Source organism: Neoarius graeffei, chromosome 16, assembly GCF_027579695.1.
Source record: "Neoarius graeffei isolate fNeoGra1 chromosome 16, fNeoGra1.pri, whole genome shotgun sequence".
Lineage (NCBI taxonomy): Eukaryota > Metazoa > Chordata > Actinopteri > Siluriformes > Ariidae > Neoarius > Neoarius graeffei.
Genome location: NC_083584.1, coordinates 26,658,496 through 26,682,545, shown reverse-complemented (window position 1 = coordinate 26,682,545; position 24,050 = coordinate 26,658,496). Strand labels below are relative to the sequence as shown.

Genomic DNA, 24,050 nt, shown 5'->3' with positions numbered 1-24,050 from the left:
AATACTCGTTCCTTTCAGCTCTCCTGGTACGAGAAAGTGAATTGGCTAACAGCAAGTGACCCACATCAACAACAGTAAATAGGCTACTTTAGTAATATGTCATGGATGGACCAAAAATATAGAATCTATTTAAAATGTTTATGCTGAGTATATTATGTTGGAATATATATTTTTCTGGATATGAATTAAACACAGCTACAATTTGGAAAACATTTTTAAACAAAAACACAGCCGAGAACATTTCACACTACAGACCTGGATTAAAAGTGAAGGGTTATCAAAATTGTCAATAAAACATTTTTCAGTCAAAATAAGTAAAATGTAGGGAAAGTGTCATTGAATGAAATGTGTGGCACCCAGCTCTATGTTTGGCTCCCCAAGGTCAGTGCTTGTGCCTATTCCAGAACACTCTGCTGTTACTGCTGAGGTTCCTGACAAAGAGCTGCTTTCAATAATGATCAATTTTTAAACAACATGCCACAATTTTAAAATATAAAATGTTAAAATATACCCCCCCCCCAACACCACCATCATGTATATTGGACAGCAGGCTAATGGGCCAAAAGAACCTGTTATTTCACAGTTTGTGACCCTGCCAACAATCAGCCAGATCAGAGGCAAGAGTATGGGCAAAATTGATGTGTTTTTTCTTTTAAAATCTGGAAATATCGTAACCGACCAGCCTCCCCTGTTTGAAAGACTACCAGCCGCCACTGGTCCAGGGTGTACCCCACCTTTCGCCCGTAGTCAGCTGGGATAGGCTCCAGTTTACCCGCGACCCTGTAGGACAGGATGGAATACATGTGGAACAAATCCTTAAATTATAGGTAGCCAGCTGACTATATGAAATTACAGAAAGAAAATTAAGACACATTATTAATTTAATGAAATAAATGTACAAAAAAAAAAACCTTTAAATATTTTTAACCTGAACCTGAGCGAATCAGTGACTAAACGATTCGAATCATTTTAGTGTAGAAGTACCAAATGATTCGAATCACTAAAAAGAGTCATTTTCTACGTCACGAGTCACCAGCGCGCACATTCTTGCCTGGTGTTTAAGAAAGGCGTCTTTCAGCGCATGCGCACTATTTATGCGCACACCTGCATTCAGCGCTTGTTGAGCTGCTGAACCGGGTTAGGTGTGGAGTCTCATATGTACATTTCCGTTGTTGTGCAGGAAGTTTGTGTATAACTTTATACTTAAAGATGACTTAAATACCACTGAAGATACAGGATAAAATGCATCACTCAGGTGAGCACCAGATATAAAAGAGTGGATAGTGGGATCTGAACATGACTCCTTCATCTTCACTCAGATGAAGTGCTGTAGTCATGCTGAAGGTAGTTTGATCACAAAAGGGTAAACAATACAATTTTAGAGTACCTTCAGGGGGGAAAAAGAAAGTTCTTATGGTTCTGGGTCAGATTTTTAAACCAAGTTGATTAAAGTTTATTCGCACCTTATTGTGTGTTTTGATTTATTCTAGGCAAGTGCTGTATCATCTGCATCTGTGTTCTGATTAATTTACTACGCTTTGCTCTATGCCATGATTGTGTTACAACATTTGCACCAAAACAAATGCTTATAGTCTCTCTTCTCCTCCAAATGGATTTAATAATTCCCAGCTCTTCATGGTTCTTCTAATACTCATAGTCTTTCTGTTCAGGATGAAGACCACACTGTTCACTGAATGTGTGTAATTATTAATAGAGATGACATTTTTTGATGCAGCGGTCTTTCCCCTGCCTCGGTGTGTGATCAGTACTGGACTTCTGGGTCAAACTTTGCTGTGACAACGGACTGAAAATGATCCACCCAATCTCACTTTGGCAGTTTAATGCTTTACCCAATGGGCTATGGGAGATATTCTGCCTCATTTCTGACAAGTATGAAATGTAAAATTTGATTCAAGTCCTTCTAATGAAAGGTTTCGAACTTAAGTTGGTAGTTGTTGAGAATTTTCTCCTTATTGTGTTTTTGAATTGATGTGTCAGCTGTTTGTCTACTCAACAAACCAGTTACTTTGCATTCATGTTAAGTTCCAGTTGTAATAGGCCTACAGTACGAGGGCATGTTTTGAAGAAATGGAGCTGTTCTTGGGGGGGTTTGTGCTGCTAATAGCCGATTATTGTCTCTATATTTAGCAGTCTGTGCGGTAAACCACTAATTTAGCTTCTGTCTAAATGTATAACCAATCATTAAAGACCATATAAGCGTGTTTGTTGTTAGCGGTGAGATGCAAGTATATTCACAAGCAGGTAATTCTATATTTTGTGTTGAAGTAGAATTGAAGGTTTTATTTCTTTGAGTTTCAAGGAGACACACAACCTCTTATTTTTAAATAAATTTGAGTGGATAGTATCTCCGTTCTTGACTCTTGTATGCTGCATAAATGGGAAGAAAAAAATATATATTTTTGAGAGTTAAAATCGACCGCAAAGTTGGCATTCGAGCTGCCCCGCTGAGCCAGCCAGCCCTGAGTGCGTGACGTCACAGCGGTAACCAGTTTTAAGTCCGAGGCCTTTGACAGCTAGAGACCAAAGTCATATAAATAAAAATTTATGGTGAAAGTAAGAAATACCATTACCGACTTGCTCAACTAAGACTGATTTGACTTCATTGATTGTGGGTTGACTCTCATTAAAACAGGATAGGTGTTATAACTTATGCAACATGCATGCATTTTCACTGATAAAAGGTAAAAGACTAATTAAATAATCAGATGAAATGAGGCAATCGCGTTCTGAAGCAAATTAAATAATCTTATACTGGTAACTTAAACACACAATACAAGTTACATGTATTAATCTAAATGCAGGTAAACAATGAGTGTTGTTTTTGTCTCTAAATGAGATTCGGAGCTTACCCGTCTGTGTTCTCGCTTCTTGAAGGCCAATCTTGTGGTCGATTGTTTTGAAGCAATCTGGCTTTCAGTTGTTTGTTCGGTTCTCTGTTCATTTGCTTCTTCCACATAAGGGTGAGATATTGCTGCTGAGGCAAGTACAACCCTGATTCCAAAAAAGTTGGGACAAAGTACAAATTGTAAATAAAAATGGAATGCAATGATGTGGAAGTTTCAAAATTCCATATTTTATTCAGAATAGAACATAGATGACATATCAAATGTTTAAACTGAGAAAATGTATCATTTTAAAGAGAAAAATTAGGTGACTTTAAATTTCATGACAACAACACATCTCAAAGTTGGGACAAGGCCATGTTTACCACTGTGAGACATCCCCTTTTCTCTTTACAACAGTCTGTAAACGTCTGGGGACTGAGGAGACAAGTTGCTCAAGTTTAGGGATAGGAATGTTAACCCATTCTTGTCTAATGTAGGATTCTAGTTGCTCAACTGTCTTAGGTCTTTTTTGTTGTATCTTCCATTTTATGATGCTCCAAATGTTTTCTATGGGTGAAAGATCTGGACTGCAGGCTGGCCAGTTCAGTACCCGGACCCTTCTTCTACGCAGCCATGATGCTGTAAATGATGCAGTATGTGGTTTGGCATTGTCATGTTGGAAAATGCAAGGTCTTCCCTGAAAGAGACGTCGTCTGGATGGGAGCATATGTTGCTCTAGAACCTGGATATACCTTTCAGCATTGATGGTGTCTTTCCAGATGTGTAAGCTGCCCATGCCACATGCACTAATGCAACCCCATGCCATCAGAGATGCAGGCTTCTGAACTGAGCACTGATAACAACTTGGGTTGTCCTTCTCCTCTTTAGTCCGAATGACACGGCGTCCCTGATTTCCATAAAGAACTTCAAATTTTGATTCGTCTGACCACAGAACAGTTTTCCACTTTGCCACAGTCCATTTTAAATGAGCCTTGGTCCAGAGAAGACATCTGCGCTTCTGGATCATGTTTAGATACGGCTTCTTCTTTGAACTATAGAGTTTTAGCTGGCAACGGCGGATGGCACGGTGAACTGTGTTCACAGATAATGTTCTCTGGAAATATTCCTGAGCCCATTTTGTGATTTCCAATACAGAAGCATGCCTGTATGTGATGCAGTGCCGTCTAAGGGCCCGAAGATCATGGGCACCCAGTATGGTTTTCTGGCCTTGACCCTTATGCACAGAGATTCTTCCAGATTCTCTGAATCTTTTGATGATATTATGCACTGTAGATGATGATATGTTCAAACTCTTTGCAATTTTACACTGTCGAACTCCTTTCTGATATTGCTCCACTATTTGCCGGCGCAGAATTAGGGGGATTGGTGATCCTCTTCCCATCTTTACTTCTGAGAGCCGCTGCCACTCCAAGATGCTCTTTTTATACCCAGTCATGTTAATGACCTATTGCCAATTGACCTAATGAGTTGCAATTTGGTCCTCCAGCTGTTCCTTTTTTGTACCTTTAACTTTTCCAGCCTCTTATTGCCCCTGTCCCAACTTTTTTGAGATGTGTTGCTGTCATGAAATTTCAAATGAGCCAATATTTGGCATGAAATTTCAAAATGTCTCACTTTCGACATTTGATATGTTGTCTATGTTCTATTGTGAATGCAATATCAGTTTTTGAGATTTGTAAATTATTGCATTCCGTTTTTATTTACAATTTGTACTTTGTCCCAACTTTTTTGGAATCGGGGTTGTATATCCAGCGGAGAAATCAGACGGCTGGTCCACTCGTTCTCCATACTGAGTACTCTGCCGTTACTGCTCGGCACAGGCAGTTACTAAAACCCGGGATGGGACGGGACATCACCGGTTTTGGCAACAACCGCAGGGAGGTTGCTGCCTGAGCGATATGTCCCGTTCCGTCCCAGGTTTTAGCAACAATCCTCGGCTCACGCTCGGGAGAACTGGTGCAGCTGAGCTTACTTTCCTTTTCTTATAGTTTTATTTTCCTTTAATTGTTGGTACTGCACCCTCTTTCAATATGGGCTCATAGCCAACGCTCCTCAACAGATCAGCGGTCTCGTACGAGTCCTCAGTAAAATGTGCAGAGGAGAGACCACTTCATAGCCGCCCAATGTGCCCAAGAACTTTGCAGTTTGCCAAATCTTTGCAGTTTGAACATCCTTGGGCCATGAATGCAACATAAATCCATCTTCTGTCATGTTGCTGCACCCGCCAGCAACACATCTATGTGGCATGGTAATAAATTAGCTCAAAATGGAGGATTGGAGTTGCAGTCAGCTCTGTTTTTTAGTATAGCGCAAATGGTGATGAGACCGATAGACTTCCTGCTGTGACGTCAAGGTCATTCACTCAGACCGCTACCTATATGAATCACTTTAATTGTAAAAATTACTATATTAGATTTATTAACAGTTAACTATTCTTATGCCATTCTTGAGGTCTCAAGGCATTTATAAACAAAAAGTGAGGCCATGGTTCTGCATATATGCTTTGTATTAGTATTTTAAATAAATACTTTTTGTCTGGAGTATATGGATGACTGCTACCAACAATCTTGATACCTTTCCTTTTACTGAGAAAAGAAATGCAAACTATAGTAATTGGGGTGGCATGGTGGTGTAGTGGTTAGCACTGTCACCTCACAGCAAGAAGGTTCTGGGTTTGAACCCCAGGGCCTTTCTGTGTGGAGTTTGCATGTTCTCCCCGTGTCTGTATGGGGTTCCCCCATGGTTCAAAGACATGTAGGTTGGGGTTAAAGTACTCAGCTGCTGGGGTTGCACAAGCCAGTGCATGCTTGGTGCTGGTCCCAAGTCCGAAAAGGTTGGAGAGGGTTGTGTCTGGAAGGGCATCCGGTGTAAAAAATCTATGCCAAAGGGGTTGAAAATCAATTGGGGTTTTGCCCTTTATTCTTCCCCAGTCATTATGTGATCTATGTGACAAATTAATGTATGTAACTGGTTTTATGAACCCCCACATAACTGCCAGATGCAGTGAAGATGAATTGTATACAGTCTTCTGTGTCTGCATACATGCATACCTTTTTAAACAATACCAGAAAGTATCATTAGACATAATATTTGCAATAAACATTGCTGTCTTTTGAGTTCTTACTGGTCCAGGATAATGAGGAACCCTAGATGTTCTGCAGATCTATTTGTAGAACCCCAGGTATATGGGTAACTGGCACTCTGTTTCACCCCTCATAATTTGATAAAGATGGGGAGAATCATCTGGATAACCTATGCTGAATGAAATGGTGTTTGGAGATGACTGTTGCACTTGGACTAAAGCGAAGCATGATGTTAACTTTGTAGAACCTTGGTAATGCATGGTGAGCAGCTCCAGATAGCAGTAGCACAGACTTCCTGCACCTTACCAACTCATTAAAATGTTTAGTGTCTGTTAATTGTGTAATTGGTGTCTGTGTGAAGAAGCTTTTCCGAGTTCATGTTGAGACCAAGTGCTGCAGGGTACTTATGAGAGGAAGTTGGATGTGTCCTGACAAACTAGCGTTGATCCTAGTCGTCTGTTCAGTGGTGACGACATGCTTTGCTTTAGCCCAAGTACAACAGTCCTCTCCAAACACCATTCCATTCCATTTAGTCCTAAGGTGTGTTGATTCCTCATGTAGCATAGGTTATCCAGATGATTCTCACCATCGTTAAATTAGGAGGGGTGAAAGGCTGCTTGCTTACATTTCAAAATCACCAATGGCCAAGAGGCTAAATGGTAGACCTTTTTGAGTTAAAATGCTTGTCCTTACAGGGTAAACCGTAAAAGAACCAGTATTGTGGTTCCACAACATGAGGCATCTGATGTTAGCATGCGGAAAGGAAGGATTTTTAGGAACCAGCTCCCCTCTCAAATTTAGAAATGGCCAGACTCTGCCATTCGTCTTCTGAACTAGGAAGTATTCATGAATATTGTAAAGATATCTGTCTCTGCCAAAGAGAGAAGAAACCCACTGGGGGGGAAAAGTGACAAATTAGTGGGGACATACTCCATGAAAGGAACGGGGTGAGTCATGAATTGAACATGGTGGTAACTACTACTAAATATTTATCAGTACAGACGAGTTACTCAGAAGTGACTGCATCCTTGCGCTCCTCCAATGAAGACTGCGGAGGCTGACTAGTCACTAGAGGGAGGGCTCTTTTGGAGGACACTAGCTCATCCAATCAACAGGTGATGAGCTTATGCCGTCATGTGTCATCTGTCCAGCGTCGTCCATACTTCACGAAAATCGCTTCTTCTCTCTCAATTCCTCACCAATTTTCCTTCTTTTTGGCAGGAACTTGGGTCTGCCTGGGGTGCATATAGCTTCTACCTGAATTTGCATAATTGCAATTAATAATGAAGATATGAAGTAATTAAGCCCTAACAAACAGTTTCCACACGTCACTACTTCTCCCTCAAATCTTCACCGATTTTGATTCTTTCTGGCATGAAGGTGGGGTACCTAGGGTGCATATAACTTCTACCCAGATTTGCTTAATTACAATTATTAATGAAGTTATGGACTAATTAAGCCTTGATGAGCAGTTCAACAAAAATTGCTTCTTCTCGGTCAATTGCTCGCTGTTTTGGATTCTTTCTGGCAAATAGGTAGGCTAGGTATTCCTAGGGTGTGTGTGTGTGTGTGTATATAGCTTGCAACGTTTATTGTGCAACGTGGACCACTTTAGATCGTTCCTCCTGGACTAGACGGGGCTGGAGTGAGCTACGCCGTCACTGACAATCTCGTTTGATTTTTTTTTTTTTTGAGGCCTCAGCTTATTGATTCCAGCTTATTGATTCCATGTCTGCCACCAACTCGTTACTTCACCCTGAAAGTGACTCCTTTCTTTCTGGGTTTTCTGGTATGTTTCAGTCATCACCACAAATGGGCTTTTGTGATTAGCAAGCTATTTAATGTTACTGACTTGGTGCCAGATTTGATTTGAAGCAGTCCTTGAAGTGGCTGTCTGATCCAGACACTGCATCTTTTAAAATGCTCTTTGCCACTGTATTGAACACACAGCTGGTAACTCTGTCTCTTTCTTCCAGGAAATTCAGACAGCGTTTGCACATAAATGATTCTGCTCCAGTGTTCAAAACTGCATGAGAGCAGAATTCAGTCATGTCTGTCACTTTCCAAGACCTTTACGAGTGATAACAATAGTTTTGAATTTGTGTTACACTTTTTAATGTTTTATATATGGAACTGCCATTGGACTTCATGGAGTCAACTTTCCTTCAAATTCTGCTAACTGTCCATGCGTTACTAGTGTAATAGATAAAGATGAAGTTGAAAATGCTGCAACTTTTTTATTTTTAAACGTCTGTGAGTTTGTAGCAGTTAACAACTTGTGCATGTCTTTCTGTCTCAGGAGTGTTCTGTGCCAGTGGGCAGGAGCCCCGGTCTCTAATGAAGATGGGCCTGTGTCTGGTGTTGGTGGGCCATGTGAATTTTCTGTTGGCAGCGCTGGTCCATGGCACAGTGTTGAGGCATGTCGGCCATAACATCCAGACGCTGGAGTACACCCTCCCCAACATTTTGGCTCTAATAGCTGGCCTTGTGGTGAGACATGCTAGAGCAAAAACCCTTCCATCTCTACCCATTGAGCACAAAGATGTCAATAGACGTCCTTAACTGGGCCAGTATGGCCTGAATGAAATCAGGACCGTAAGGTGACTTTGTTGTCAGATCCTTGATGCATTGATTTGGTCTCTAAATACATGTTTTTGAGTCTAGACTAAGTTGGATGGCTTGTATATAATCATTATATAGCTGTTTTTTTTCTATGTATTTTAAAAACTTTCACTCTGGCTAACATCTAAAAGTCCCACTAATGATGATGGACACCTTTTTATCATCTTCGTGCTCACTGGGTCATGCATAACTACCACCATGTTACCATTATTGCAGGGGTGGAGGTAGTTACCTTCTAATGCAGTTCAGTTTCAAAAGGATAAATCTGACGGAAATGCACAGTTTGCTTTATCCTTCATCTCTTTTCCCTAATATCTCCACAGGGAATCTTAGTTGGAATTCTCACTATAGTCCTTTCTAGAAATGTGAAGAACCGAGTCCTGGTAAGTCTGAATGAAGGAATCTGTTCTTTTCAGTCTGATTGTTCAAGCTCTAGTTAATAATATTACATGCTCTCTTCTTTGCTTTAAAGGTAGACTGCCTTTCAAATTTTTCAAGTGTAGGTCATAAGAAGAAATTTTCCCTGACACTCAATTACTTTTGTTTAGTGGAACGAAAGCTACTGAATTCAAATCACAGACTTCCAAATTTGAGTTTGTTTTAAAATGGAACAATTAACGAATTTAGGGCCACATGGCCCTAAATTCCCTGCTATTTTTTTCCTGCTTCACCATGACCCAATTCAAGATACTACGTCATGCATCACATGGTGGGCTTTCCCCATTCGTGTCAAGCCATTGTGGGATACAAATTTGAAACAGGAGAGAAAAATGGGAGTGTGCGAACGAAACATGAAAGACTGACTACAGTAACAAAGCAAGAAGAAAAGACGAGAAGGAAAGGAAATGCAGGACCAAACTAATAAATATTGACGGTTAGTGAGCACCTCGGTGTGATCAGCTGTTCGTTTAGAGACAAAATGATGTACCGGTCAGTGCATGGTCGAAGGTAAATCTGCGCATCGGACTTCCTCTGTCTGCTTGATTGGATGAAGCAAGTGATTTCATGCACGTTATTTGCTCTGGAATCTCCGATAACTTCCCAGCCACAGGATGGCCTGATATTTTGTGAGCCATGACAGAAATAAACATATCACAATGACCAAATTTCAGAGGGAACTAAATTTCACCGATTTTATGAAATCGAAAGGCCATCTCACTTTAAGAGGGAGCTCCGAGTGTGTGTGTTAACAGCAATTTCAATTGCTGACCTTCCTGATCCTTAAATTCAATTATGTATTCTGCCACTGGTCTTGGCTCTTCCTTGAATGGTGAGGAACCCTTCCGAGAATGCCTTGCATAAAAACATCTTGTTCATAAAAACACAGCCTTGCAGATATATTATTCTTTTGAGAGAGATTCTTCAGATTTACGTGTGCTCTTTGTTTTTATTGGTGCTGTCGCCCTCTTGTGGTTGTGTATATACAAGTCAGTATAATAACCTTTTATGTAGACTGTGGGTGGTAAGAGAGAGCAACTGGACTTGCTTGAAGATTCTTGAAGACGTTTCACCTCTCATCTGAAAGGCTTCTTCAGTTCTGTCTGACTAATGGGGAGTATCAGGTATTTATCGTCTCATGGGTGAAAAGCAATCCTAAGGTGTCGTTGAGTCATCCTGTTGGTGTGGGTCACTGGGGGCTGGGTGTGAACAGCCTAGAGAGTGTCGTTGGGGTGATCAATGGATTGTTGGTTCAGAATAGAACTGAAGAAGCCTTTTGGATGAGAGGTGAAACGTCTTCAAGCAAGTCCAGTTGCGCTCTCTCACCACCCACAGTTTACTATGACCTGGATGACTGAGAATCTTCACAGACAACCTTTATGTAGCACCTTTGCATTGAAATGCAGCTATCTATGTAAATAAAGTAAAAACTGTGCAAATAAGAGTATGGCAAAACAAGAACATGAAATGGCATCAGCTGATGTCCGTTTAATTAAAAAAGGGGAAATATAATGGTGGCGTATCGGGTTAAATTAAGCAAATGTAGACACTACATAGAATAGAAAATAATTCATTACAAAGAGAAAAATCCAAGGAGTTACTGCAGTGAACTTCTGTAATTAAGTTTGCAGAGAATTTTTGTATACTGTATAATATTTTTAATACTGTTGTGATTATTCCTGAACTGTGTGCATGCAGGCATGTACTCACCAGCCACTCTTTATTTATTAGGAACAACTGAATGCCTGCTCATTCATGCAGTGGTCCAATCAGGTGGTATCAGTACGTGGTCATGTAGAGATGGGTCAAGAACTTAATGTTCACATTCAAATATCAGAATTTGGGGGGGGGGCAGAATGTGATTTCAGTGGCCTCGGTTGTGGAATGGTTGGTTGGTTTTGCTGGTTTGAGATTTTCAGAAACTCCTGCTCTTCTGGAATGTTCACACCCAACAGTCCATTAATGTTTAGCCAGAATGGTGTAACAACATCCAGTGAGTATATGGGCAGAAACACCTTGCTGTTGAGAAGCCAAAGGAAAAAGACTGACTGGTGCTGACAAGAAGGCAATGACAACTCGAATAACCACTCAGGCCAGTTTTATTAGTCATGTGTATGTAAACACAGGGTCAACTTGCAATGAAATGCGTTGGACGAAATAAGAACCAGAAATGAGACTTTCAGCATTGGAGCCCTGCAGGAGTTTAACAGAATAGCAATAAAAAAATTTCAAAGTCCTAAATATAAAAATAGAAATAACATTAAAGTGAAAATAGAAATAATTAAGAGATGTGCATACAGTGTCTTGTGAAAGTATTCATCCCCTTTGGTGTTTGTCCTGTTTTGTCACGTTACAAGCTGGAATTAAAATGGATTTTTGGAGGGTTAGCACATTTGATTTACACAACACATCAACCACTTTAATGGTACAAATTGTTGTTTTTATTGTGACTCAAACAATAATTAAGATGGAAAAAAACGAAATCTGGAGCGTGCATAGGTATGAAACCCCTAAATAAGAGCTGGTCCAACCAACTCACTTCATAAGTCACATAATTAGTTGATTAAGATCCACCTGTGTGCAATCAAAGTGTCACATGATCGGTCACATGGTGTCTGTCTGTATAAATTAACCTGTTCTGGAAGGACCCTGACTCTGCAACACTACTAAGCAAGCAACATGAAAACCAAGGAGCCTCCAAACAGGTCAAAGACAAAGGTGTGGAGAAGTATAGATCAGGGTTGGGTTATAAAAAAAAAAAAAATCCCAAACTTTGAATATCCCACGGAGCACCATTAAATCCATTATAGCCAAATGGAAATAATATGGCACCACTACAAACCTGATGAGAAGGCCGTTCACCAAAACTCACAGACCGGGCAAGGAGGGCATTAATCAGAGATGCAACAAAGACACCAAAGAGAACACTGAAGGAGCTGCAAAGATCCACAGCGGAAATGGGAGTATCTGTCCATAGGACCACTTTTAAGCTGTACATTCCACAGAGCGGGGCTTTATGGAAAAATGGCCAGAAAAAAAGCCATTGCTTAAACGCGTTTGGAGATTGCCCAACAGCATGTGACAGACTCCCCAAACACATGGAAGAAGATTCTCTGGTCAAATGAGCCAAAATTGATATTTTTGGCCATCATGGGAAATGCCATGTGTGGCGCAAACCCAACACCCTGGGAACGCCATTCCTACAGTGAAGCATGATGATGGCAGCATCATGCTGTGGGGATATTTTTCATCTGCAGGGACAGGAAAGCTGGTCAGGACTGAAGGAAAGATGGATGGCACTAAATACAGGGCAATTCTGGAGGAAAACCTGTTTGAGTCGGCCAGAGGTTTAAGACTGGGATGAAGGTTCACGTCCCAGCAGGACAATGACCCTAAACATACTGCTAAAGTTACACTGGAGTGGTTTAAAGGGAAACATTTAAATGCCTTGGAATGGTCTAATCAAAGCCCAGACCTCAATCCAATTGAGAATCTGTGGCATAACTTGAAGACTGCTGTACACCAACGCAACCCATCTAACTTGAAAGAGTTGGAGCAGTTTTGCCTTGAGGAATGGGCAAAAATCCCAGTAGCTAGATGTGCTAAGCTAATAGAGACATACCCCAAGAGACTTACAGCTGTAATTGCAGCAAAAGGTGGCTCTACAAAGTATTGACTTTTGGGGGGGGGTGGAATACCTATGCACACTTCAGGTTTCTGTTTTTTTTTTTCATCTTAATTATTTTTTGTCACAATAAAACAACAATTTTCACTGTTAAAGTGGTCGTCATGTTGTATAAATCAAATGGTGCTAACCCTCCAAAAAATCCATTTTAATTCCAGCTTGTAATGTGACAAAACAGGACAAACACTAAGGGGGATGAATACTTTTGCAAGACACTGTACATTGTCTCGGTGGGGTAGTGTGGGGAGGGGGTGTAGCACAAGTGCCAGTATTGCACATTGGAAAAAGTGACGTGCGAGTACCAATAATTGCACATTGTTGAAGACAAGTACTGACCGTGTAGAGTATTGTGGTGTGATATGGTAAATATGAAAGTGTTGATGTTTTAATAGTCTTGAGATGTTGGTGATACTGTATGTAAAGACTTGTTACTCCTTCACAACTGTGGTGAACAGAGAAGCAACTGCTGCTCACTGGATGATTTTGGTTTATGCACCGTTCTGTGTAAACTCTTGATTTTCACATCCAACAGAAGTCTCAAATCAACAGTTTCTGAAATGCTCAAACCAGCCCATCTGTTGCCAAACACGCCACTGGGATGGACAGCTGACCAGGTTTTAATATGTTTAAATGACCCAGTAAAAAGTTGTTAAAGGAAAACTGAAGGCAATTTAAGGGTGTTTTCACACTTGGTCCCTTTCAGCCATCTAACCGAACTCAGGTCGATGACTCGGCATTTTTTGCGCATATGTGAACACTTCAACCGTACCCAGACCCCTTTAAAGCGAACCGAACTGAGACCACCTCAGGAGGTGGTCTCAGTACAGTTCGCTAAAAATCAACGGTACGGTTCACCTAATCTGCGCATTGTGAACAAAAAGGGCACCGGGTTCACTTCACCTTTTTCACTGTAGTTTACCCTTCTTCGTTTGCCGTAGTTGGACTGTAGCAGGGAAACTCAACTTCCTTTTGGAACTTACCACAGCCGCTGGAATAAACTTATTTTCCTTAATCCGCACTATTTTGATCAAAGAATACAGCAGGGCAAGCATGGCAGCAGACATTTTGATTCAAGAGAAAATTACCCAGAATTCCATGCACTGGGGGTCTGAGGGCTCTAGAGGACCTGGTGTGAACAGAAAGAGGACTGAGGCCCCATCAAAGCTTAACTGGACCAGAAAGAGAACCCAGTCCTCTTTGTAATAAATTCAGTGTGAACACAAAAAGAACTGGGTTCTTTTTCTGTTGGTCCACTTTTTGGTCCACTTAAAGAGGACCGAGTCTGGTTCCTTTAAAGGGGACCAGGTGTGAAAACACCCTAAAAAAAAAAATCTAAATTCTATTTCTCATTTTATTAAATATAGGAATGTGTTTTTGATTGCTATTTTGTCGCCGCTATAGCAAGTTGAGTGTTTGAAATACGCTCTGTAATCTATCAGTCCATATGTCAAAGCAATGGCCGTAAACGAGATTCGTTGAGACCTGTGCGAGACATCGTAGGACGGAAGTAAAACGTGCAGCGGAAATCAAAGTGACCAACATCTGCCAACATTGTCAAAAGACGTGCGCGCCCTCTTTCGAATGCTGACGTAATCAAGCTGGAAGTTTTGTTTGTTTTGATAGCAATCAGGAAAGTTTGAAAAAAGTAGGCAGTAATCGTCATTTAAACTCGTTTTTGTGCAATATTTCGTTTGGAAAACAGTTTTCAAAATGGCGGCGCTGACACTTCACGTTTCGAAGTCTCGTGAAGATCGCGCGGATAAGCGACGCCTGCCGTGGACCAAACGAACTAAATTCAACACGGCTAAAGGCCGATAAGTATAATGTTTAATTGCGATTAGTTGCCAATACGAGTCACGATATAAGGTTACTAAAACCGAAGACATAATTGAATAAGATGTTAAGAAATAAAGCAAGTTTAAAAATGACTTCTCCTTTAATAAGAGTTTTTATAATGGCATTAAAAAAAAAGTGATCTATTAATGGGATACTTAAATCAGTTTGGTACTAATGTGTGAATATAAGTTTGAATCTTTGGTGTGTAATAGCCGAAGGCTGCCTCACTCATTTTCTTTGTACCTTCCTGCCTCTTGTTTGTTCAGATATGGTGGGTGTGCGTGATGAGTGCAGCAGGGGGCGTGCTGGCTGCTGCTTCAGTCGTTGGGCTGCTGGTCGCTTTGGTTTGGACGTTAATTTACAGCACCAAAGGCCTTCTGCTCCACTGCAAACTACCTGATGAAATGAGCTACTTCAGCATCACTTTTGAGTGTCCCTTTGACCCCACACGCATTTATGTGAGTCCCTGGTCAGACTGTAAAGTCTGGAGTTACAGTAGATCACTGTGGGGATTTATTATTTGTCCCCTCATATTCATGTGTGTAATCTTATTTGTCCAGTAGAGTGAAGGTAAACTCGTGATTATTCTTTATATAATATGGTGATCGTGGGTGTCGATTGTGAACCAATTTGGCTGAAGTAGGCCGTGTGGTCTAGGCTTAGAAGTGCACTGGGTGAGGAGAATTCGCACAGTAGGAGGTCCTGATTTTAACTGTTGGGAAGAGGGTGGTGGTGATTTTCATATTTCACTCTTTATCTGCTTTACTGATGCAAAGAGGGGAAAATCATCTCTGTTATAGTATATATTACGCATTAAAAAAAATCCCAGCTTGGGATCAGTAAAGTAAATCTATCTATTTTTAATCCATTATACAAAGAGGCATTGCAGTATCCCTGAATGCTTAGTTGTGTGACTGCTGGATTTTGCTTTGGGACATCATTTACATATACACGGGCTCCAGAATTATTGGCACCTTTCAAGGGGCAAAACCAATAATGTACCATAAACTCTCAATACTTGAATTTTAACAAAATTCGTGCCTTATTTTTTCTTACTAATGGTATTTTCTCTCAAATATAAATGTGGCAGTTTTGTTGGAGTGTAAATGCAAAGAAATTCATTCATAGGTGTTTTTAAAAGGGAACAGAGGGCAATATATAGAGTAAATATAACAATAAAACACACATTAATGAACCTTATTCAAGACTTAAAGTTTTTTGTTCTAAGGTTGGAAAGTTATAGTGTTTTGAAAGTAGCTCGAGCAAACTATTTCCGCAGTTTGAATAGCCCGCCATGATATTAATTTTATCCAATCAGAATGCACGTTCATTTTCTCTGCGTAACACTCATGACGTATGTATGTGCCCAGTTGTGTTGGCTCATTGAGGTTGGGACTAGCACGTGTGAATCGGAAAGTAGGATGAATTGTAAGTGATCGGCTACACAATGCCACAGTGTGTTGCTTTCGGGTGCAATAACAGGACCGATGGAAAGCATAATGATCCTCCAGACGTGTCTTTTGCGGGATCTCTTCGTATGATTCGACAGAGCTGTCACTTTCACTTGATGCGCCCGACGCCATGATTACACGCTTCTCTCCTAGTGCAGTGGGTAGGGCTGACGTCACGGTCTTTTAAAAATGGCGACTCTTGTGCCATTTAGCGTACCGACTATTATATTTACAATTACCAAGATATTTCGTTGTTTTCTAGTATATAAATTTGATAGAATACTTAAGAATACGTTACTTTGTCACATCAGCAACTGTATATATCATATCTGGTACCCCTTTAAATAACTTTAGTTGGACTGGGAGATGTATGCAATCTGTCCATCACAGAGGGGGGAAAAATCAAAACTTTTCAATATGAGACCGATGACCTTTGACTTGTCTGGTACTGCAAATAAAATTTAAAAAATAATGCATAAACACTTGAAATGGCAGAGTTATAAAGGTTGGTACCTTTATTTATGAAAAGACAGTCAAACCGATACCATGATGTTTTAGCAAACTCATTTTAGGTGATGGGCAACGTTACACTTGGACCAATGTCAAGTGAGCCAGGCCAAAACGATTAGTTCAGTAAATATATAACCCATTGCCATCTCCTCTTGAATGTGTTCATTTATCTGAAAGATAATTCTTAATGCATAAGCCAATTAAACATGGACCAAAACAAAACGGTTGACGAGACTGTCGATGACTGACTTACCAAAAAACCTGCTAATGTTCCATATTATGGTTTTACCACACAGTGCCTTGCATAATTGGGATCATGTGTCAAATTTTCAGCTTGTTAATGAAGAATTGTATCATTAGCATATTTTGTCAGTAACTTGAATTTATGGCCCTGACTTTAAGTAGGGGCGGCACGGTGGTGTAGTGGTTAGTGCTGTCGCCTCACAGCAAGGAGGTCCGGGTTCGAGCCCCGTGGCCGGCGAGGGCCTTTCTGTGCGGCGTTTGCATGTTCTCGCCGTGTCCGTGTGGGTTTCCTCCGGGTGCTCCGGTTTCCCCCACAGTCCAAAGACATGCAGGTTAGGTTAACTGGTGACTCTAAATTGACCGAAGGTGTGAGTGTGAATGGTTGTCTGTGTCTATGTGTCAGCCCTGTGATGACCTGGCGACTTGTCCAGGATGTACCCCGCCTTTCGCCCGTAGTCAGCTGGGATAGGCTCCAGCTTGCCTGCGACCCTGTAGAACAGGATAAAGCGGCTAGAGATGAGATGAGATGAGAGGAGACTTTTTAAGTTGATCTTTTTTGCCCCCTAGTGGAATAACAGACTGGCCTTTTATCTTTCAATTATGGTCCACAAGACAATTTTAGATTCTGTATGTATTTATTCTGGTATGTTTTTGGTTTTTATACCCCTCGCAAACAAAGTTGGGGGGGAAGATATAGGATCACCCTGTCCGTCCGTCTGTCCACGTGTCTTGTAAGCGCAACGCCTCCTAAATGGTTTGATGGATTTTGATGCAACTTTACACAGTTGCAGTATACCACCTGAAGATGTGCATGAAGGAAAATAATCCCGGTCCGATGTTTCAAAGGGGAGAATTTAACTTGTTCCCTTACATATGGCAATATATGATGACCGGCTTGTAAGCGGGGAGTATTCTATAGTGAGTTTACTCACGGGTGGCACGGTGGTGTAGTGGTTGGCGCTGTCGCCTCACAGCAAGAAGGTCTGGGTTTGAGCCCCGTGGCCGGCGAGGGCCTTTCTGTGTGGAGTTTGCATGTTCTCCCCGTGTCCGCGTGGGTTTCCTCCGGGTGCTCCGGTTTCCCCCACAGTCCAAAGACATGCAGGTTAGGTTAACTGGTGACTCTAAATTGACTGTAGGTGTGAGTGTGAATGGTTGTCTGTGTCTGTGTCAGCCCTGTGATGACCTGGCGACTTGTCCAGGGTGTACCCCGCCTTTCGCCCGTAGTCTACAGATAATGAGATGAGTTTACTCACAGTTCTAGTTTGTTTTGGTGTGTGTGTGTGTGTTGTAGTACTTGAGTCTAGGACTCAGACTCTAGTCTGACTCGTGCCCTGATTTTAAGGACTCATGACTTGACTTGGAAAATGGAGATGAGGACTCAGATTTTTTTTTTTTGGGTAACATGCGATTAATAATTTGGCATAAGATATTTATATCTACGTTAATTTTGTACTAATTTAGTGCAAGTGTCATCCCTGCGCACCTTGGTGCGTGCATCAGAGACTCTCGGGCGCGCTCCGGACAACACGTGCACCAAGCGGATTCTCGCGTGCACCGTAAACGACTCGCACCTGCACAGGATTAAGGCGCAATCAGTGCACCTATATAAAAACTCTGAAAACACACTTACTTTGCGAAGTATTGAGTTGTGTTGCTGACACATTACCAAGCCTTAGTTCCTTGTTTGGTTTCCTGATCCCTGATTTCCTGTTTCTCATCTTTGATTCTGCCGCGTCTACGATAGCCTGTTTGTGCCTCGCTCGACCTATTGCCTTTTTTTTTTTTTTTTTTTTTTTTAACGATTTTGCCTGCTGTTCTGGATTGTTTACCTGTCTTCTCTTGTATTAATAAACACACCTTCTGCACTTGCAGCCATCTCTGACAGAATATTTCGCACTACTGACAGAGAATGCACATTCACCTGTTCATACATCATGTTCAGGAACAAACTAATGTTAATGGTGCTGAAACAGCCACCGGCAAATGGTGCAGTTGGAGTGTTGGACTCGACTCGGATCAGTAGTGGACTTGACTCAAATTTATTTATTTTTGTGACTCGACTAGAATGTGTGGGGTGTGTTTGGCTGGATTAGAACCTTTTTATCAAGATGGTACAGATGTATGTTCGACACCCCAATTTTAACTTCAAAACTTTCAAAATATCCCTTATTACATGTGGCCTTAATTTTCTAAAAGGGTGCCAGTATTTTTATTTATTTATTTTTTAATTGACTAGACTATCCTGCTAGGATTCTAATAAATCTAAATCCCTATCTGGATTTCTGTTAGATGCTTTGTGACCATGTCCATTAAGTGCTATATAAATAAATGAACTGAATTTGTAATATTGCAGGTAAAATGCTGCTTATGTGACTGTGCATCATTCCTGGCGATGATTCGTGCCTTACATTTACTCATGATCCTTTAACAAAACGATGCATCTACTGGAACAATAAAACCCCTAACAAAAAGTATGATTTAAAGTAACCTGTGCGTGCGCACGCACGCACGCGTTCTCACAGCAGCTTCTTCCTCACAGAACATCCAGCTCTTATATTGAGTCTATTTGTCATCACTGTGAAATGATTCCTTCCTCTTCTGCTCACTTCATATTGCTGAGCCCCATGTGAGCTGATTGCTCGCACTATGGCTGAAATTGTTGCTAGCACGTAGTGGCCACTCTTCATCAAACCTTGCTATCATGTGTGGGCATGCACGCAGTAAGCCATCTCCTCTGTCTGTGCTCTCAGGGTACCACTCTGATCCTGTGGGTGCCGCTGATCGTGATGAGTGTGGTGGAGTTGGCGGTCTCGGGGCGTTGCTGGGTCGTGTCCATTGCTTTAATCCGCCGCAAAACAAGAATTCACTGCGAGACCAGTCCGGTGTGTAACACTGTGGAATATGTGACCAATCATGTGCAACTTGCTCATGATCCTCCTTATGTGTCTGCATGGTTAAGCAATTTATTTCTACAACATGATCAAAGGAAGCATATAGCACATTGGTTTTATTCTCATGTAAGATTTTTTACAGTCAGTTAAAAATTGTGTGCATGGGTCAAAGCTGAACTGGGATTCCATACAGCAAATCCACATATAGTGCCCTTAAAAACATGCCACTGAGACTGCACTTTGTGTACCTTTTGTCTGATTGATTTACAATACCGACCAATTTTGCACCTTTTTCTTAGAACTTCCTGCACTTGATTTTTAAAATATTCATTTATAAATTTTATGACTTGTGTGAGTGAATGGAGACACAAAAGACGAATGTTATTTACACACATTAATTTGGATAATTCTCTCTCAAATTAAAAGCCTTTGGATTGGGTGTGCGTGTGTAACACCTTGTTGCATACTGTGGCCCCTAAAAATAAGCTGTGTGTCCTATTTGAAATACCAGCCAGAGTTCTCCGTAAATCTATTGTTTATCACTGTTATAATTGTAGGCTTGGTGAACAAATTGTTACAGAAATCAAGGTTTTGAGTTCTAAATGCAGCATTGTCTGTCTTTTTGGGTTCACACCTGCCATCCAATTAAAAATGACTCTGATTAACCCCAGATAAAGTTCAGACGTTCACTCAGTTGCAGCCTCCAGCAAAAGCCAGGGTTCACAGAGAGCTTATAAAGCATCAAAGGGATCTCATTGTTGAAAGGTATCAGTCAGGAGAAGCGTACAAAAACATTTCCACGGCATTAGATATACCATGGAGCACAGTGAAGACCGCCATCAAGAAGTGGAGAAAATATGGGACAACAGTGACATTACCGAGAACTGGACGTCCGTCCAAAATTGATGAAAAGACGAGATGAAAACTGGTCAGGGAGGCTGCCAAGAGGCCGACAGCAACACTGAAGGAGCTGCAGGAATTTCTGGCAAGTACCGGTTGTGTACTACATCTAACAATCAGTTGTATTTTCCATATGTCTGGGCTGTAGGGTAGAGGAACAAGACAAAAGCCTTTTCTTACATAGAAAAACATCCAGGCCCAGCTAAATTTTGCAAAATAAATACAGCAATTCTCCCAAAAGCATGTGGGGAAAATGTGTTATGTTCTGATGAAACCAAGGTTGAACTTTTTGGCCACAATTCCAAAAGGTATGTTTAGTGCAAAAACACTGTGCATCACCAAAAGAAGGTGGAGGGAATTATGAACAGTTCTAAATACCAGTCAGTTTTGGCCCAAAACCTTCAGGTGTCTGCTAGAAAGCTGAAGATGAAGAGGATTTTCACCTTTCAGCACAACAATGGCACCAAAAAAAGTTTTGGAATGGCCCAACCAGAGCCCAGACCTAAATCCGAGTGAAAATCTGTGGGGTGACCTGAAGAGGGCTGTGCACAAGAGATGCCCTCGCAATCTGACCGATTTGGAGCGCTTTTGCAAGGAAGAGTGGGCAAATATTGCCAAGTCTAGATGTGGCAGGCTGATAGACTCCAACCCAAAAAGACTGAATGCTGTAATTAAATCCTAAGGTGCTTCAACAAAGTATTGGTTTAAGGGTGTGCACACTTATGCAACCAGCTTATTGTACGGGTGTTTGTTTTTCCCCCCTAACAGATTTGTTTTTCAATTGAATTGTACAGGTTATAGATCACGTTAAAGCTGGGAAAAGTTCTGAAATTATTTATCGTGGTCTCATTATTTTTTTTACATCAGGAAAAACCTGTCATTTTAACGGGGTGTGTACACTTTTTATATCCACTGTATGCAAAGCAACCAGCATTAGAAAATGAATTTGGAGTTACAGTGCATTGGTTCAGGACAGCTTTATGAAGATATGGGCTTGTTATTGCTGATAACTGATTTACTGAAATCAAAGTTTGTTTTTGTGTCTAGGTTTAAGTTATTCCACGAAATCGAGTCGCACATGAGCTGATGGCTATAAGCCATTTATGATGAGATTGGATACAAGTTATTCCACTCATGCACTGGATTTTGAGAAACTGAGCATTTTTTTTTTTTTATTTTTTGCAAATTCGATAAAACGCCCAAGATCATTTCACTTAATGTAAACAAACTGGTGAAATGACAGTAGCAATTTGTGAAAAATGCTATGATTCTTGAAAAAAATGTTCTTACCATCGAACACTTTTTTTTTTTTTTTTTTTTTTTTTAATTTCGTCCTCGGTTAGTTCAGCAACACACTCCACCATTTTGTTTTTCTCTACTCATGGTATACGAGCTGATGGCTTAGTAGTAGAGGAGCCAATCTGAGCATGCGATTGCTCATTGCCCAGTGAATGTGGCTAGAATAAATAAAACTACATTCTAAGTAGCTAATTACATTTAAGTTTGTGGTTTGGTTTGCGTCTCAAAAGGCTAACCAAGTTAGCACGTTAATGAATGTAGCATGGATTTTCTTGACTTGTTGGCGAATGGAACCCAGTGCCCTCTTTAAGGACCAAACTGATTTCTTAGCTGTGAGCTCTGAGAGGTTTATCAGGGATTAGACCTTCTCACTTCAGAAACCGTTATGTGGATCAGTTGGTATCCAAGTTGGCACACACGCACTTGGATTTGTGAGAATTGGGCATGCTTGAGTTTTTGGCTACAGCCACATTTCAGAGAGAAGCTGGGGGTAGACAGTATTTCCTATCATGGTGATTTGCTCTGTTGGATGCATCATTGCTCTTGGCTCAACCTGCCTGCAGTTCCCCAACACTGATGCACAACAGATGAGAAACAGCAATCATGGGTTTTCTAAATGTCTGCTAGCGAGTGCCATCAGAAGATTATCCTAATTGAATAGGTTTTCATTCTGTGTAATTAGATTTCTGAAGCACGTTTGGTAATAAACATTACAAGTGTGGCATTAAAATGACTCCCGTTTGTTTCTACTTCAAAAAAGATTTTCCTTTGAGGTATTCCTTGATGTTTATGTACCAAATTTGGTTCATTGAAGGAGTGTCTAATCAGTGACATGAATCTAGTGACTACAAACAATTGGGATTAATTACTTCCACGTGTGTGTGCCACCTGCCAGTGTGAGTGGTGGTGATCTCGATTAATTGTATGTATAACAACTCCTAAATTTCATCTGTAGGAACCAATTAAATATTTTCTGTGTGATCTTGATGAACAAGGTGCCTGCTTTGACCCCATCTAGCACACTGTTTTTAGTGGTGTTTCAGTGTGGATGAGGAATTGGGCGTGTACACAGCCAGTGATGTATGACTCATACTGCAGCAGTACTGTAAGGCTATTTTTATTTATTTATTTTTTTATTTCCCCCCCTCTCCAGGTGAAGACCCTCAGAGCAGCTGTGCCCCCAGTGCTCCCCCACAGTGTCCCACCACCCCACCGTTACCATAGAGACCATGAGCTAGTATGTCCCCCTGAACAGCATGAGCTGCTGCGAGCGTCTCGGCCATACAGCTCGAGCCGCTCGGCCCAGAACAGAGCAGCCTCATCATCTCAATTCAACAGAGCCTCACTCAACAGGGCCAGCTTCTGGATCTAATTAGAAGCCTTTGTATTACTTTGACCAAACTTGAGTCCTTTTCGAACAGGGCCGAGGAAGGAAACGCAACTGGAGTGCGTGGCTGGGCAAAAGTGGTGCATTCCAGAAGAGTTTACCGATGACGTGTGTAGGCCATGTCTGCTGGTTTGGTTTGATTTGATATGATATGAAAAAACACACTTTAATAGTGCTTTTTCATGAAGGGAGAAAAATGCAGGATGGAGAAACTTAGTCTGGCATGGTGCCTGGTGTGCATATGAGACACGTTGAGGACTAGAACACATTAACCAATGGAGTTGGGACATTTTTGAGAAGTGGGGATATTGTATCTAGTCCTCGTTGTCCAAGAGCTGTTTGAGGGTTAAGATTAAGTGTTCAGGTTGGGCACTTTGTGATGGTTAGCATAAAGAAACAGGGAATTAATTACATCAATGAGTGTCCCTTTAAAAGGTGTGAGAGTGAGGTTAAAATGAGTTTGTGTGCTTTTTTTTTTTTAAATTTAAACATGTAAAAGATTAGATGCTGAACAGATTTCAGTGTGTGTTTTTTTTTTTTTTTTTTCTTCAGTGACCTGATTGTGCTCTTGATCTCTAATAAAAACCTTTTTAATAATGTGTGAACGGTCTGACCCATGAATGAACACCACCCCATAACATAATGTAACCCTATGACCTGGATCAATGTTATCAAATAAAACACTGCCGCTGTTCATGATGCTAAAAGCAGAAAACACTTCCAGACAAAAGTTTTAAACACGTAAGTATATTTGTCATCATCAATTTCAGCAAAGAGGACGGGACAATCATGATGTCTTCACATGAGTTTTTCATGCAACATAAAAGAAGAAATTGCA

The 24,050-nt window shown here is 41.0% G+C and overlaps 1 protein-coding gene across 3 annotated transcripts; it reads left to right on the top strand.

Annotated features, from left to right (window-relative positions):
- Positions 1–1,109: 1,109 nt before the first annotated feature.
- Positions 1,110–23,761, top strand: tmem54b (transmembrane protein 54b). 3 transcript variants are annotated; one of them, XM_060942030.1, is made up of 6 exons: positions 1,110–1,255; positions 8,250–8,440; positions 8,896–8,955; positions 14,798–14,989; positions 19,486–19,617; positions 22,979–23,761. In XM_060942030.1, exons 1-6 carry the CDS (start codon positions 1,243–1,245, stop codon positions 23,195–23,197), a joined length of 807 nt encoding a protein of 268 aa, XP_060798013.1. In that variant the 5' UTR covers positions 1,110–1,242; the 3' UTR covers positions 23,198–23,761. The 3 variants fall into 3 exon arrangements, with proteins under 3 accessions (XP_060798013.1, XP_060798014.1, XP_060798015.1); XM_060942031.1 differs by lacking the exon at positions 8,896–8,955; XM_060942032.1 differs by lacking the exon at positions 19,486–19,617.
- The last annotated feature ends 289 nt before the right edge of the window (positions 23,762–24,050 follow it).

What these genes read in the sequence shown, in the direction of transcription:
- tmem54b (XM_060942030.1), top strand. An exon ending in ATGTGAAGAACCGAGTCCTG is followed by an intron (nt 8,956 to 14,797) that starts GTAAGTCTGAAT and finishes TTGTTTGTTCAG; the next exon opens with ATATGGTGGGTGTGCGTGAT. An exon ending in TTGACCCCACACGCATTTAT is followed by an intron (nt 14,990 to 19,485) that starts GTGAGTCCCTGG and finishes CTGTGCTCTCAG; the next exon opens with GGTACCACTCTGATCCTGTG.